A 17,500-nucleotide genomic window follows, 5' to 3' on the forward strand; every position below is an offset into this window, starting at 1 on the left:
CACCATCATCCTCGTCCTCCTCCTCCTCTTCATCATCAGCATCCTCCTCACAGTCTACACCATCATCCTTGTCCTCCTCCTCCTCTTCATCATAAGCATCATCCTCCTCCTCTTCATCATCAGCATCCTCCTCACAGTCTACACCATCATCCTTGTCCTCCTCCTCCTCTTCATCATAAGCATCATCCTCCTCCTCTTCATCATCAGCATCATCCTCCTCCCTGTGACATCATCACCATCTCCTCCTCCTCATTGGTCCTCCATTATCCGCTCTCACCGCCGCATGCTGGTCTTCACACAATGCCACTGCACGACTCAGACCACAGCGCACCCATAATCCCCCGTGTTATGACATCATCAGCATCATCATCGTCATCAGTGAGTCACGCTGCCCGACGGTCTCCTAACGTTTAGGACACGTGTGCTGGAGCAGCGGAACTGCCACTGTCTGACATTCCGTCCACCCGGTTTCAACCCCCCAAGTCTGTGTTGCTTTGGATAAAAGTGTCTGCTAAATAACAGCCAACTTTAACGTGGAGTTCCGGAACTTTAACGTGGAGTTCCAGAACTTTAACATGTTTTGCTAAATAACAGCCAACTTTAACGTGGAGTTCCGGGACGGCTCTAGGTCTCGGCTGTAGTTCAGTTGTGGTCCAAAACAGGAAGTGGCATGTTGGGTTTTTCCATGTCCACTCCCAACACCTTCCTGTTCAGATGACCTTTGACACCAGGAAGAACTTGACCTGCATTCTAATCCAGTGATATCAGTAGGACCAGGAAATGGAGTTCTAACATAAGTGCACGCACACACACACACACACACACACACACACACACACACACACGCACACACACACACACACACACACACACACACGCACACACGTGGCCATGCCACACACACCTCCACGGATCCCTCAACTGACCGTAAGACTTTAATCTTAAAGTGAGGCCACACTGACACCACCAAACCTCCACCCACACTGACACCATCAGACCTCCACCCACACTGGCACCACCAAACCTCCACCCACACCCACACTGGCACCATCAGACCTCCACCCACACTGCACCACACTGGCACCATCAGACCTCCACCCACACTGGCACCACCAGACCTCCACCCACACCCACACTGGCACCATCAGACCTCCACCCACACTGCACCACACTGGCACCATCAGACCTCCACCCACACTGGCACCACCAGACCTCCACCCACACTGGCACCACCAAACCTCCACCCACACCGGCACCATCAGACCTCCACCCACACTGCACCACACTGGCACCACCAGACCTCCACCCACACTGGCACCACCAGACCTCCACCCACACCCACACTGGCACCACCAAACCTCCGCACCACACTGGCACCACCAGACCACCAGACCTCCACCCACACTGACACCATCAGATCTCCACCCACACTGGCACCACCAAACCTCCACCCACACCCACACTGGCACCACCAGACCTCCACCCACACTGGCACCACCAGGCACCACCAGACCTCCACCCACACTGGCACCACCAGACCTCCACCCACACTGCACCACACTGGCACCATCAGACCTCCACCCACACTGGCACCACCAGACCTCCACCCACACTGGCACCACCAAACCTCCACCCACACTGGCACTACCAGACCTCCACCCACACTGGCACCACCAGACCTCCACCCACACTGCACCACACTGGCACCACCAAACCTCCACCCACACTCGCACCACCAAACCTCCACCCACACCCACACTGGCACCGCTCAGCAGGCCTGTGGGAGTGGACAGCACCTCTCACCACTCAGCTTACCACACTGACATGGGCCACCGGGGCGTATCAACCGGGCCAGCGCTGTCTGCTACATGTGTGCGTAGTTCTAGACAAACCCCAGTTAAACTACACCTCCTTAAACCCCATTTACTTAAACTACAACTCCCTACACCCCATTTACTTAAACTACACCTCCCTACACCCCACACTAAAACTTAAACTACACCTCCCTACACCCCATTTACTTAAACTACACCTCCCTACACCCCACACTCAAACTTTAAACTACACCTTCCTACACCCCACACTTAAACTTAAACTACACCTCCCTAAACCCTATTTACTTAAACTACACCTCCCTAAACCCAATTTACTTAAACTACACCTCCCTACACCCCACACTCAAACTTAAACTACACCTCCCTACACCCCACACTCAAACTTAAACTACACCTCCCTACACCCCAGAGGAGACTGAGGCTGGTTCAGACCTCCTGTAGCTAGTGAGTCAGTCAGTGTGAGGGTTTGGGAAAGTGTTTAATCACCAAGTGCTGTGAGGTTTGGGAGAGTTTTTAACCTCTGACCTCTAACCTCTGACCTCTAATGGGGCCACCGAAATGAAAATGGACACGCAGCTACCACGTCTGCGGTCTAAATGTGGCCTTACACAAACGTTAAATGGGGCCTTACACAAACGTATGGGGTCTGAACGGGGCCTTACACAAACGTCAAATGGGCCTTACACAAACGTTTGTCTAAATGGGGCCTTACACAAACGTATGGGGTCTGAATGGGGCCTTACACAAACGTATGGGGTCTGAATGGGGCCTTACACAAACGTTAAATGGGGCCTTACACAAACGTTTGTCTAAATGGGGCCTTACTCAAACGTATGGGGTCTGAAAGGGGGCTTACACAAACGTTTGTCTAAATGGGGCCTTACACAAACGTTTGTCTAAATGGGGCCTTACTCAAACGTCTGCGGTCTGAAAGGGGCCTTACACAAACGTTTGTCTAAATGGGGCCTTACACAAACGTTTGTCTAAATGGGGCCTTACACAAACGTTTGTCTAAATGGGGCCTTACACAAACGTTTGTCTAAATGGGTCCTTACACAAACGTTAAATGGGCCCTTACACAAACGTATGGGGTCTGAAAGGGGCCTTACACAAACGTTAAATGGGGCCTTACACAAACGTTAAATGGGGCCTTACACAAACGTACGGGGTCTGAAAGGGGCCTTACACAAACGTTAAATGGGGCCTTACACAAACGTATGGGGTCTGAAAGGGGCCTTACACAAACGTATGGGGTCTGAACGGGGCCTTACACAAACGTATGGGGTCTGAAAGGGGCCTTACACAAACGTATGGGGTCTGAACGGGGCCTTACACAAACGTATGGGGTCTGAAAGGGGCCTTAGACAAACGTATGGGGTCTGAAAGGGGCCTTAGACAAACGTATGGGGTCTGAACGGGGCCTTACACAAACGTATGGGGTCTGAACAGGGCCTTACACAAACGTTAAACGGGGCCTTACACAAACGTTAAACGGGGCCTTACACAAACGTCAGCGGTCTCAGCTGGTGCTGGGGCTGAGTCTCCAGTGTGTTTGCTTAACTATCACAGATAGAGTCCTCTGTGGTTTCTGATAAGACACACACTCTCTCTCTCACACACACACTCTCTCTCACTCACACACACTCCACTCTCACTTTTCTCTCACACACAGAACACATGCAAACCATGTGTGACAGTCAAATGTTCTCTCTCAGATGCTGTCTCATGAGTCACACACACACACACACTCACTCCTAAGAGTGAAGTGGTGTCTGCACATGCTCCCCTGTGGGGAGAAACCGCTACAGGCTTGAAACACGTCAGCTGCTGTGTGTGTGTGTGTGTGTGTGTGTGTGTGTGTGTGTGTGCGCGCAGCTGTCTTTTTAGTGAGTCTGTTAGGGAAGCTCTCTAATGAGTCTCTGTGGGGTTGTGTGTGGGTGTGTGTGTGTGTGAGTGAGTGTGGAGCTGGCTGTGGTGTTTCTGCCTTGTTGATGAGTGCCTGTATGTGTTGAGTGCAGCTAAGTGTGTGTGTGTGGGGTGGGGGGTGTGCGTGTGTGTGTGCACGGGTGGTGACTAGACATCTTCATGAGAGACAGTTTGTTTCTTTCTTTCTTTTTGGTGCTTGTCGTTTTTGGCTCTGGGATGTGTGTGTGTGTGTGTGTGTGTTCAGCATGTCTCTGATGACTATGTGAGATGCTAAAGGATGTTGTCATTACATGGCTATAACATGCTATTATTTCTGAACTATCATTATTGTTGTTATTATTATCATTATTGTTATAATTATTATCATTATTGTTATAATTATTATCATTATTGTTATAATTATTATTGTTATTATTATTGTTATTATTAATGTTATTATTATTATTATTATTATTATTATTATTATTATTATTATTATTATGTGTTTTCAGCCTGTTGCTAGTGTTTTATCCTGTGCTTTATTGTTGGGTTATTTTGACCCTGATGTTTTTCCCCTCTATGATTTCTAGGTTGATTTGTCATTTGATAGCACTTCTGTGTCTACCTCTCTCCGTTCCCCCTTTCTCTATCCCTCTCTCCTTTCCCCCTCTCTCTATCCCTCTCTCCATCTCCGTTCCCCCTCTCTCTATCTCTCACTCTCCTTCCCCCCTCTCTCCATCTCTCCTTTCCCCCTCTCTCCATCTCTCCTTCCCCCCTCTCTCCATCTCTCCTTTTCCCCTCTCTCCCTCTCTCCTTTCCCCCTCTCCCCATCCCTCTCTCCATCTCTCCTTTCCCCCTCTCTTCATCCCTCTCCATCTCTCCTCTCTCCCTCTCTCCCCCTCTCTTCATCCCTCATCCTCTTTTTTTCTCTCTCTCCTCTTCATCCCTCTCCATCCCCCTTTCTCTCCTCTCTTCCCCTTATTGCCATGTGCGCATGCCCTCTGCTCACGCCTGCTGTGTTGTTGTTTGTTTGTTTGTTGTTGTTGTTGTTGTTGTTTTGCAGAGGAGGGTCGGAGTGCGGTGGAGGCAGAGGGGGGCGCTGAGAGGGCCTATGAGCTCATAGTGAGACTGGCCCCCAGCACTGACCCCCCCACCGGGAAACTCCTGACTGTGTTGTGTGGCATGCTGATGAACTATAGCAATGAGAATGGTAATAACTGACCCCTGACCCCCGACCCCCGTTTACGTCTCTCTCGCTCTGAACTACTGATGAACTATAGCAATAAGGGTTATGATCACCCTATCACTAACACCCCCCCACCACTCGCTCTGTTACAATGATTTTAACCCCCCCCCCCCCCCCAATCTGAAATGATAAAATGACACTTGGGGTTCTGCTAATAGGCACATCTATCTTTCTGTCTTTCTGGCACTCTCTCTTTCTCTCTCTTTCTCTCCCCCTTTCCTCTCTTTGTCTGGGTCTATCATTAATTGGTGTGATCTAATTTCATGTCTGTGGTAATGGTCTCTCTTTCTGCACAGCTGTTGGAAATTAGAACCCCCCCACTCCCCACACACACACACACACACACACACACCACCACCACCCCAGTTCTAGGTTCTTCAGCTGCCGATTCTTCTGTGAGGTTCTGCAGCTGTGTTTGCGGTGTGTCCCCATGTTCCCTTATGTCACTGGTGGCTCTAGATCCCCCCTGATGGTCGTAGTCAGTGTTCTGGTCCTCAGGTCTCAGAGTCCAGTTAATGTTCTAGTCCTCAGGTCTCAGAGTCCAGTTAATGTTCTAGTCCTCAGGTCTCAGAGTCCAGTTAATGTTCTGGTCCTCAGGTCTCAGAGTCCAGTTAATGTACTAGTCCTCAGGTCTCAGAGTCCAGTTAATGTTCTGATCCTCAGGTCTCAGAGTCCAGTTAATGTTCTGATCCTCAGGTCTCAGAGTCCAGTTAATGTTCTGATCCTCAGGTCTCAGAGTCCAGTTAATGTTCTGGTCTTCAAAGTTCTGGTCCTCAGGACTCAGTGTAGCCTGACGAGCCAGACCCACATTAAAATGTAGGGTCTGGGCACTCACCGTTCGCAGTGCTCAGTCCGAGGGGTGGGATAATCGGTTGTCTTTCAAATTCCCTCTGCACGCCATAGGACAGCGGCAGCACTATTGAGTCCCATGCGTTTCCCACCAGCAGAGCTAGTTGGCTAGTTCAAACGTTTGCCAACTTAATAAAAGCTTAACTCGTGTCACACTGTTCGCCAACAGCAACATCCATCTTATTTGTTTTCAAGTAGCAGGGAATTCAAGCCAAACCGTTGCAACTCTGCCATCAATCATTATGTTAAACCCACCTAACGACTCTATACACGATTTCATTGGCCTGATTGAGTTTCGATTTCTGGAGCTCACAAGCCAACGGAGAGTTGCTAGACTAGCCCTGGCAGCAAATGTAATGTGCGTCTAGATTTCTAGGCTAGGCTCAGTGTTCTAGTCCTCAAATTTCTGGTCCTCAGGGCTCAGAGTTCTGGTCCTCAGGGCTCAGTGCTCTAGTCCTCACATTTCTGGTCCTCAGGGGTCAGTGTTCTGGTCCTCAGGGCTCAGAGTTCTGGTCCTCAGGGCTCAGAGTTCTGGTCCTCAGGGCTCAGAGTTCTGGTCCTCAGGGCTCTGAGTTCTGGTCCTCAGGGCTCAGTGTCCAGTTAATGTTCTGCTGATTTGGTCCCCTCCTGGTCCCATGGGCTTACAACCTCTTCTTTCTTTCACCTTCCCCAAGGATTGCTTCCATCTCCATCTCTCTCTCTCTCTCTCTCTCTCTCTCTCTTTGTTTTTCTCTGTCTCTCTCTCTGTCTCTCTGGTCAGGTGTGATGTGTTTCGGACACTCTGCTTCTGATCAAAACTGATTGTTGGTGTGTGAGGTGACCACTAGTCAATCTGGTGTGTGTAGTGTAGTGTAGTGTAGTGTGTGTGTGTGTATATGGTGTAATAGAGATCATTGTCTTCCTTCTTGATCTTCCATCTCTCACGCACAAATACCACCTCACACTCAAAAACACACACGCACACATACCACCTCTCACTCAAACACAAACACACGCACACATACAGTACCACCTCTCACTCAAACACACACACACACACATACCACCTCTCACTCAAACACACACACACACACATACCACCTCTCACTCAAACACAAACACACACACACACATACCACCTCTCACTCAAACACACACATACCACCTCTAACTCAAACACAAACACACACGCACACATACCCCCTCTCACTCAAACACACACACACATACCACCTCTCACTCAAACACAAACACACGCACACACATACCACCTCTCACTCAAACACACACACACACACACACACACACACATACCACCTCTCACTCAAACACACACACACACACACACACACACACATACCACCTCTCACTCAAACACACACACACACATACCACCTCTCACTCAAACACAAACACACACACACACACACACACACACATACCACCTCTCACTCAAACACACGCACACACATACCACCTCTCACTCAAACACAAACACACACACACACACACACATACCACCTCTCACTCAAACACACAAACACACGCACACACACACACACACACACACACATACCACCTCTCACTCAAACACAAACACACACACATACCACCTCTCACTCAAACACACGCACACACATACCACCTCTCACTCAAACACAAACACACACACACACACATACCACCTCTCACTCAAACACACAAATACACGCACACACACACCACCTCTCACTCAAACACACACACACACACACACACACACACACACACACTACTTCAACCACATCTCCTTGTCCTCACCCCAGATGGACACACACACACACCTCACACACATGCACTACCTCTCTCTCTCACTCACACACACACACACACACCTCACACACATGCACTACCTCTCTCTCTCACTCACACACACACACCTCACACTCATGCACTACCTCTCTCTCTCACTCACACACACACACACACACACACCTCACACACATGCACTACCTCTCTCTCTCACTCACTCACACAGACACCACCTCAGGAAGCAAGCACTGGGCAGTGGTTGGATCTGGATCTAGACTGGGGTCCACAGCATTATTGCGTTAAGAAGGGGCTGCCCAGGGCTCTGCCTGATGATAATGTATTAGTGTTAGGAAGGGGCTGCCCAGTGCTCTGCCTGATGGTAATGTATTAGTGTTAGGGAGGGGCTGCCCAGTGCTCTGCCTGATGGTAATGTATTAGTGTTAGGAAGGGGCTGCCCAGGGCTCTGCCTGATGATAATGTATTAGTGTTAGGAAGGGGCTGCCCAGGGCTCTGCCTGATGATAATGTATTAGTGTTAGGAAGGGGCTGCCAGGGCTCTGCCTGATGGTAATGTATTGGCACTGGAGTAATGCTGCTGGAGCTGTAGTGCTGTGGGGGAGCCACCGGGGGCGCCGTTATCTGGTCTGCTCGGAGATCTAAAGGAGAGGAAGCTCAGTGGTGCTGCATCAAATTCTCCACACGGCCATCAGTTCCCCACACCTATTCCATCAGTTCCCCACACCTATTCCATCAGTTCCCCACACCTATTCCATCAGTTCCCCACACTAACACTGTACGTCTTGTTCTACACACTGTACGTCTGGTTCTCCACACTATACGTCTGGTTCTCCACGCTATACGTCTGGTTCTCCACAATAACACTATATGTCTGGTTCTCCACACTATACGTCTGGTTCTCCACACTATACGTCTTGTTCTCCACACTATACGTCTGGTTCTCCACACTAACACTATACGTCTGGTTCTCCACGCTATACGTCTGGTTCTCCACACTAACACTATACGTCTGGTTCTCCACACTAACACTATACGTCTGGTTCTCCACACTATACGTCTGGTTCTCCACACTAACACTGTACATCTGGTTCTGCGTCTGGTTCTGCGTAACCTCCACTATTCTGGTTGAAGGCCTCGTCCTATTGGCCTAATCCTGTTCCTCCCGCCTTCCTTACACCCTTCATCCTCCTCCTCTTCCTCATCTTCATCCTCCTCCTCCTCCTCTTCATCCTCCTCCTCCTCCTTTTCATCCTCCTCCTCCTCCTCTTCATCCTCCTCCTCCTCTTCATCCTCCTCCTCCTCCTCCTTTTCATCCTCCTCCTCCTCCTTTTCATCCTCCTCTTCCTCCTCTTCATCCTCCTCCTCCTCCCATTCATCCTTCTCCTCCTCCTCCTCTTCATCCTCCTCCTCCTCCCCTTCATCCTTCTCCTCCTCTTCATCCTCCTCCTCCTGTAATGTGAGTGGGACAGGTGTGTTGTGATGTGAGTGATTGAGAGGTGTATTGTGATGTGAGTGTGTCAGGTATGTTGTGTAGTACGCTGTCAGGTTTGAATTGTGAGGAGAGAGTGAGTGACAGGTGTGTTGTGATGTGACAGGTGTGTTGTGATGTGACAGGTGTGTTGTGATGTGAGAGTGATTGACAGGTATGTTGTGATGCGAGTGGGACAGGTGTGTTGTGATGTGAGTGAGTGACCGGTGGGGTGTAATGTGACAGGTGTGTTGTGATGTGAGTGAGTGACAGGTGGGGTGTGATGTGACAGGTGTGTTGTGATGTGAGTGAGTGACAGGTGGGGTGTGATGTGACAGGTGTGTTGTGATGCGAGTGAGTGACAGGTGTGTTGTGATGTGAGTGAGTGACAGGTGTGTTGTGATGTAAGTGAGTGACAGGTGTGTTGTGATGTGAGTGAGTGACAGGTGTGTTGTGATGTGAGTGAGTGACAGGTGGGGTGTGATGTGACAGGTGTGTTGTGATGCGAGTGAGTGACAGGTGTGTTGTGATGTGAGTGAGTGACAGGTGTGTTGTGATGTGAGTGAGTGACAGGTGTGTTGTGATGTAAGTGAGTGACAGGTGTGTTGTGATGTGAGTGAGTGACAGGTGTGTTGTGATGTGTGCGTCAGGTGTTAATATGGAGTCCATTCAGCCTTTACTGGGGCAGGTTGGCCAATTGACCACGTTCCACAAACACAAGTAGTTAGAACGGAACAATGACCAGCACTCTTCTTTTCCCTTTCTCCCTCTCTCTCTCCACCTCCCTCTCTCTCCCTCTCTCTCTCCCTCTCTCCCCACCCCCCTCTCTCTCTCCCTCTCTCTCTCCCTCTCTCTCCCCACCCCCCTCTCTCTCCCTCTCTCTCTCCCTCTCTCTCCCCACCCCCCTCTTTCTCCCTCTCTCTCCCCACCTCCCTCTTTCTCCCTCTCTCTCCCCACCTCCCTCTTTCTCCCTCTCTCTCCCCACCTCCCTCTTTCTCCCTCTCTCTCTCCCTCTCTCTCTCCCCACCTCCCTCTCTCTCCCTCTCTCTCCCCACCTCCCTCTCTCTCCCTCTCTCTCTCCCCACCTCCCTCTTTCTCCCTCTCTCTCCCCACCTCCCTCTTTCTCCCTCTCTCTCTCCACCTCCCTCTTTCTCCCTCTCTCCTTCCCCACCCCCCTCTTTCTCCCTCTCTCTCTCCCCACCTCCCTCTTTCTCCCTCTCTCTCCCCACCTCCCTCTTTCCCCCCCCTCTCTCTCCCCACCCCCCTCTTTCTCCCTCTCTCTCTCCCCACCTCCCTCTTTCTCCCTCTCTCTCCCCTTCTCCCTCTCTTTTCCCAACCCCCATCTCTCTCCCTCCCTCTCTCTCCCTCTTTCTCCCTCTCTCATCCTCACTTTCTCCATTCCCCCCCCAGACTCTCTCCAGGCTCAGCTGATTAATATGGGGGTCATCCCCACTCTGGTCAAGCTCCTGGGGCAACACACCGACAACACCCCCCTCACAGAGATGTGCCTCATCGCCTTTGGAAACCTAGCAGAGCTCGGTGAGTCTCTCCCACACACACACACACACACACAGTGGATACACTACTACACTACCTATTATTGTAGAAATGGAGCAGTACTTTGCTCGTCTTTTTTGCATTTGGCTTGCTTAGTCAACACAGTTGCAATCCACGTAAAACCAGTTTGTGCACATCCCAAAGACTCCCAAGCACAAGAATGATTTGGTTTGTGATAGGGATGCTCCAATCCATCGGCCGAATGATTTGGTTTGTGATAGCGATGCTCCAATCAATCGGCCGAATGATTTGGTTTGTGATAGTGATGCTCCAATCAATCGGCCAAATGATTTGGTTTGTGATAGGGATGCTCCAATCAATCGGCCGAATGATTTGGTTTGTGATAGGGATGCTCCAATCAATCGGCCGTCATAAGAATGATTTGGTTTGTGATAGGGATGCTCCAATCAATCGGTCGTCACAAGAATGATTTGGTTTGTGATGGGGATGCTCCAATCAATCAGCCGAATGATTTGGTTTGTGATAGGGATGCTCCAATTAATTGGCCATCACAAGAATGATTTGGTTTGTGATCGGGATGCTCCAATCAATTGGCCGAATGATTTGGTTTGTGATAGGGATGCTCCAATCAATCGGCCGTCGATCATTATCAGCCGATACTCACTCAAAATACTTTGACCGGAGCACTCTGAAGGCCGATCAGAGGAGCCGATCAGATGACTCAAAACTCTGGACACTTAAAGCCAGGGCTCAAAGTTAACTTTTCAAAGTGGTTGCCAGCTTGGCAGCCAGGCATGAGGTTTTGGGTGCCAAAGCCAACCAAATCTGGCCAAGGGCAACCGGGCAACCATTAGTATGGAGCCCTGCTTACAGCACTCTCTACAATGCGCCCATTTCACTTATTGTTATTGGTAATAAGGCCGACAACAATTGTATCATCTGCAATCTTAAAGGAGAATTGTGTGTGAGTGTGATATTGACCTAAAGTGTGTTGAAACTAGGACTGGGACAACGCGTCGACGTAATCGATGACGTCGACGCAAAAAATAAAAAAAATATTTAGCAGCACACGTTATGCTTGACGAATCGACGCGCATATTTTGCGCGTCGATTCGTCAAGCATAACGTGTGCTGCTAAATATTTTTAATTTTACACCTTCAGTGTTTCCCATACGTTGACTAATCTGTGGCTGGGCGCCACGAAATCGAAACCACCCACCACACATTGATGTTCTATGTTGTACTATTTAAATAGATAAGATAAGATAAAATAATTTCATTGAGCTGCACTTTTTACTCACGCAGCCTTTCCTCGCCCCGCCCGCTCTCTCTCGTAACGAGCCCGCTGCTCCTCTGCATGTGCATTTAACAAAATATTCACGATTGTTGAAGGATTGTTGTTGCCACATAGAAGCACTGCATAGAACACAGCGGGCTAAATTGCTATTAAATCCGCTTAGCACCGTGACCATGCTGCGCAAATTTGTTCAAAACTGCTGCATTAAAGTTAAAGTAAACTCTGCTAATGTCTTATCACAACATAGTACATTGAGGAGACTAAACTAAGTTAAGTTATGCAATCAAGCAGTATCTCAAAGCTAACGTTAGAATACTGTTTGGATGTCAAGTTTAGCATACAGCTGCTTGTATTTCGTTACTCATGCAGGGCTCATTTTATTGACTCTGAATGTTTGCAAAATCCCGATGTAAATGTCCCAAGGAGAAGTACGAACCGTTATTTGAACTAACTATGTTATGAATTGCATCCACACATCCGCAGCCTTTTAACTGTGTTAATGTTAATTGCAAGGATTCCCTCACGAACTCTTAAAGTGACAGGCACTTAATTAGACCTATACACTACTGAACTTTATTGAATGCTACCTCTGACTAATGCATTACTTTGCACTTGTATAGTCTTTTATTTTGGAATCTTAAGAGCAATAAACATATATTGCAATGTTAAAGTGTAAATCAACATGTATAAGTTGCTATTAGTCAATTAATGGGGAAATAATCGATAATCGAAACGAATCAAAATCGAATCGGACTGAAAAAATGAATCGTTAGATTAATCGATGCATCGAAAAAATAATCGCTAGATTAATCGTTTAAAAAATAATCGTTTATCCCAGCCCTAGTTGAAACATGATACCGAGTGTGAACGTATGTCTCATAGCTCATCTCGGCTTGTCCCCTGCACTCAGAAAGCTGGCGCTAGTTAGCTGATGCTACCAACAGTTTTTCGATGGGGGTGCCTCGGGCATCGGCCTAGCCATGCAAATAAATCACTGTTTTACACCATTTACGAGGCTCAAAGTAGCTCTATACTTCATTGGTAGACTTCCGAGGGCCTTGACATTTACAACAAGACATTGAAAACTTTGAAAAAGCACTGGTAGTTTATTTACAAGACGATTTATACAGATAGTACCTTGAGGAGGTTTACTGTTCGCTGCCATCTTGAATTTAGTCACGATAAGTCGAGTGACGAGTATGAATGAACAGGTATGACATAGGGATTAGATTCCAAAAATAATTCTGTGGAAATGCATGGATTCCAGTTTTCATGGTAGACTACACTTCTGAAGAAAGCATATTCCTTCTCGTTAAGTAACTAAGATTCAGGGCCAACACTTACTGGAATTGGCCGTGGAGGATGTCTGTGTCCTTCATTCCTCCCAGCTACATTGCAGAGACTCCTAGCTTCCTAGCTTCCCCAGGAATACTCGAATATTTGGATAAAACTTCAGCGATAGCTATGCTCATCCATGGACGTTGCCATGTTGCTAAGATTGAACAGTAGCTTCTTGTTGTGCCACACCTAAACCCGCCTCAAAACCAACGCTGATTGGCCGTTCGTTTGGCAAACTGCTCCAAATGTTCTCTATCGGAGAGATGCCAGACTGATCTGCGAATGGGAATCTGAAGCTCGCGAGATCAGGATGGTCTCACGAGGCTAAGTGACTGTCATTAGCCTGACGAGCCAGACCCACATTAAAATGTAGGGTCTGGGCACTCACCGTTCGCAGTGCTCAGTCCGAGGGGCAGGATAATCGGTTGTCTTTCAATTTCCCCTCTGCACGCAATAGGACAGCGCTGAGTCCAATACGTTTTCCCACCAGCGGCGCTAGTTGGCTAGTTCAAACTTTTGCCATCTTAAAACAAGCTTAACTTGTGTCACACTGTTGGCCAACAGCAACATCCATCTTCTTTGTTTTCAAGTAGCAGGGAATTCAAGCCAAACCGTTGCAACTCTGCCATCAATCATTATGTTAAGCCCGCCTAACGACTCTATACACGATTTGATTGGCCTGATAGAAGTTTAATTTTTCGAGCTCACAAGCCAACGGAGAGTTGCTAGACTAGCCCTGGAAGCAAATGTAGGCTAGACTGTCATAGAATCGAAGAAAAAAACTTTTACACAAGAATCTGCTACTGTGGCTGTTTTCTAAAAATTACACTGAGCTAAACGAATAGGTATTTCAACACAATGAAATTGGTGAAAAATACATATTTTTCTCTACAGTCATCGACTTTGAGTTACAGCATTGTGCAACATTTTTGTTGTTTACAAAACACACACACAAACACACACACGCCGACACACCCCCCTAACCCTGCTGTAATGTGTGTGTTTAGAGTCGAGTAAGGAGCAGTTTGCGTCCACACCTATTGCACTGGAGCTGGTGCAGCTCTTCAGGAAGCAGATGGAACACGAGAGGAAGGAGATGATCTTTGAGGTGCTCGCTCCTCTGGCTGAGAACGGTGAGTTTGTGTGTTTGTGTTTGTTTGTGTGTTTGTGATTGTTTGTGTGTTTGTGATTGTGTGCCCCCGACAGAAACGATCCCACAGTCCACAGATAGAGCAGATAGTCCTCAGACAGGTGTGGCTCACCTGTAATTAGAGGTCATGAAAAGAGAGCAGCCAGAAGGGGGCGCCAAACTAGACACTTGTAGGAACCAGCCGGCCACCAGAGCTGGGGGTAACAGTAACAAGTGTGTGTGTGTGTGTGTGTGTGTGTGCGCGCTTTATGGATTTTATGCATTTTACTAATTCATGGAAAGAATAAACCACCTTTGCAAGAATGTGCACCTTTGGATTATCCATCACATTGTTGGGAATGTGCACCTGTGGATTATTCATCACATTGTTGGGAATGTGCACCTGTGGATTATCCATCACATTGTTGGGAATGTGCACTTGTGGATAATCCACATCATCACATTGTTGGGAATGCTGGATTGTGGATATTCAGATCATCACATTGTTGGGAATGCCGAGTTATGATAAAATGTCCAGATAAAATGTCCAGATTGTGCGTTTTCATGAGTTTACGATCGTCATCTATTTCAGTTCTATTCATCATAGAGTTCCCAAAATTGCACATAAGGTGTGTCAGAGTGTCAATTTATATAAAAAAAAAAGATAAAAATGCACTATTGTTTTAAGATTATGCTCAGATGATCACTGGTCCGTAGGCCTAGTTTATTATTATGTTTCCACTTCTTACTAGAAGATTATTAAACAACGTCACATTGAAAAAATGTAATGTTACACTAGTTGAAATGTAGGGCTGGGACAACGCGGCGACGTAATCGATGACATTGACGCAAAAAATACGTTGACGCAAAATATGAGCGTCGATTCGTCAAGCATAACATGTGCTGCTAAATATTTTTAATTTTACACCTTCAGTGTTTTCCATACGTTGACTAATCTGTGGCTGGGCACCACAAAATCAAAACCGGCCACCACACATTGATGTTCTATGTTGTAGTCCTACTATTTAAATTAAAGATAAGATAATTTCATTGAGCTGCACTTTTTACTCACACAGCCTTTCCTCGCCCCGCCTGCTCTCTCTCGTAACGAGCCCGCTGCTCCTTCTCTGCATTTAACAAAATATTCACGATTGTTGAAGGATTGTTGTTGCCACATAGAAGCACTGCATAGAACACAGTGGGCTAAATTGCTATTAAATCCACTTAGCATCGTGACCATGCTGCGCAAATTTGTTCAAAACTACAGCATTAAAGTTAAGGTAAACTCTGCAAAGGTCTTATCACAACATAGTACATTGAGGAGACTAAACTAAGTTAAGTTACAATATACAATCAAGCAGTATTTCAAAGCTAACGTTAGAATACTGTTTGGATGTCAAGTTTAGCATGCTTACTTGCAGCTGCTTGTATTCGTTACTCAGGCTCATTTTATTGACTCTGAATTGCAAAATCCTGATGTAAATGGAAAAGTGTTTTCCAAGACTCAAAAGTGCTTGTCCAAAGGAGAAGTACGAACCGTTTTTTGAACTAACTATGTTATGAATTGCATCCACACATCAGCAGCCTTTTAACTGTGTTAATGTTAATTGCAAGGATTCCCATACTAACGTCTTAAAATGACAGGCACTCAATTAGACATACACTACTGAACTTTATTGAATGCTACCTCTGACTAAGAATGCATTACTTTGCACTCGTATAGTCTTTTATTTTGGAATCTTAAGAGCAATAAACATATATTACAATGTTAAAGAATTCATGTTTTTTCATTCATATATGTAAATAAACATGTATAAGTTGCTATTAGTGAATTAATTGGGAGATAATCGATAATCGAATCAAAATCAAATCGGACTGAAAAAATGAATTGTTAGATTAATCGATGCATCGAAAAAATAATCGCTAGATTAATCGTTTAAAAAACTAGATGTACCGCATAGCGGTACAAAATATGACCGCCGCTCAGTCCTGCACATCCATTCCGCGAAAATAAATCATATTAATGAATCTGTCTCCATCTTCTACTCCATCCCCCACTCTTGAAACTTTTGTGTATGCTTGTTTGGAATGTGTGTTTGCACACATTCCGCACACAAAGTAGCCTACTGTCGCTGCAAAGGTGAATAGATTTGTTTCTGGGCCAAAAAATCTGTAACATTGTTATAAAACCTTTAAAATCTCTAAACAATCACAAGTAGGGCAGTTCATCACAGTCCATCCATTGCAACTGGACTGATGAAAGGTACACCTGTAGGCTACATTGTATTTGGGAAAAGCAGAAGGTAGCAGCATAATGTATTTATTTATTATTAAACAAAACAATCCCTGTCAGTTCCATGCAGTTTTCAACAGCTATCAAGAAGAGAGGTCATGTCATGGATTTTTGTGAATGTTTCTTCTTCTACATATGCATAAGTTTAGTCATCTAGTTCAAATGATATTCAGCTTTATTGTCAATGCACAAATTAAATACCAGTAGTCTAAAACAAAATGCCGTTTTACCCAGTGGTGCAAATAACTGACATGTCCAAAAGGGCCTTCATGAAATGCGTTGCGAGACTGTTCATACACATTTTAACGGGCAAAGTTGAAGAGCTACTGTCCGTTATTGTTTGTGCAAATAATATGCTGATTACCTTGCATTTTGCAACCATGAGGTCCATGGTTAAGCTCAATCTTTTGACGCAATCTTTTGATTTTCACCCAGCCTAGTCCATGGTAGGCGCCCGATAGAAATATCGTTTAATTTTGCAATTGAGATATCCACGCACTGGCGCCCCTCCCCCTGCGACGTGTTCGCCCCCCGGTTTTAGAGCTATTCTAAATGCAAAAATTCATAGAGGGAGTTATGACAAAACCGTGACTGTTAACAAACTATAAGCTATATAAGGTATGCCCTATGCTAGGCCTATTACACAACACAAATTGTCACTAGGCTATGCTGGCGACCCAAATAAAATCTCCTTTGGAACCAATGGCTTACACCTTACAGTATCAAGCTGCCACCTCTTGGCGAAAAGTTAATAGTTTTGCATATCAGTAGTAGCCTAATACATACATTCACGTAGCTGTGAATCACGGAAAGGGCGAATGAAGTGGACACTTCT

General features: G+C 46.7%; 1 protein-coding gene across 2 annotated transcripts in view; it reads left to right on the forward strand.

The window, feature by feature from the left end:
• rap1gds1 (RAP1, GTP-GDP dissociation stimulator 1) overlaps nt 1–17,500 on the forward strand; it is an 80,583-nt gene that overhangs the window by 31,654 nt on the left and 31,429 nt on the right. The window contains exons 5-7 of one of the 2 annotated variants that reach the window (XM_076288450.1): nt 4,804–4,950; nt 10,501–10,629; nt 14,251–14,376. In XM_076288450.1, the coding sequence (XP_076144565.1) occupies nt 4,804–4,950; nt 10,501–10,629; nt 14,251–14,376 (402 nt within the window). The remainder of the gene's footprint in view (nt 1–4,803; nt 4,951–10,500; nt 10,630–14,250; nt 14,377–17,500) is intronic. The other variant, XM_076288451.1, reaches the window with a different exon arrangement.

This window comes from Alosa pseudoharengus, unplaced genomic scaffold (genome assembly GCF_046254945.1).
Source record: "Alosa pseudoharengus isolate Yale_2024_CS ecotype anadromous, Long Island Sound unplaced genomic scaffold, YU_APseudo_1.1 YU_APseudo_1.1_scf_17, whole genome shotgun sequence".
Taxonomy (NCBI): domain Eukaryota; kingdom Metazoa; phylum Chordata; class Actinopteri; order Clupeiformes; family Clupeidae; genus Alosa; species Alosa pseudoharengus.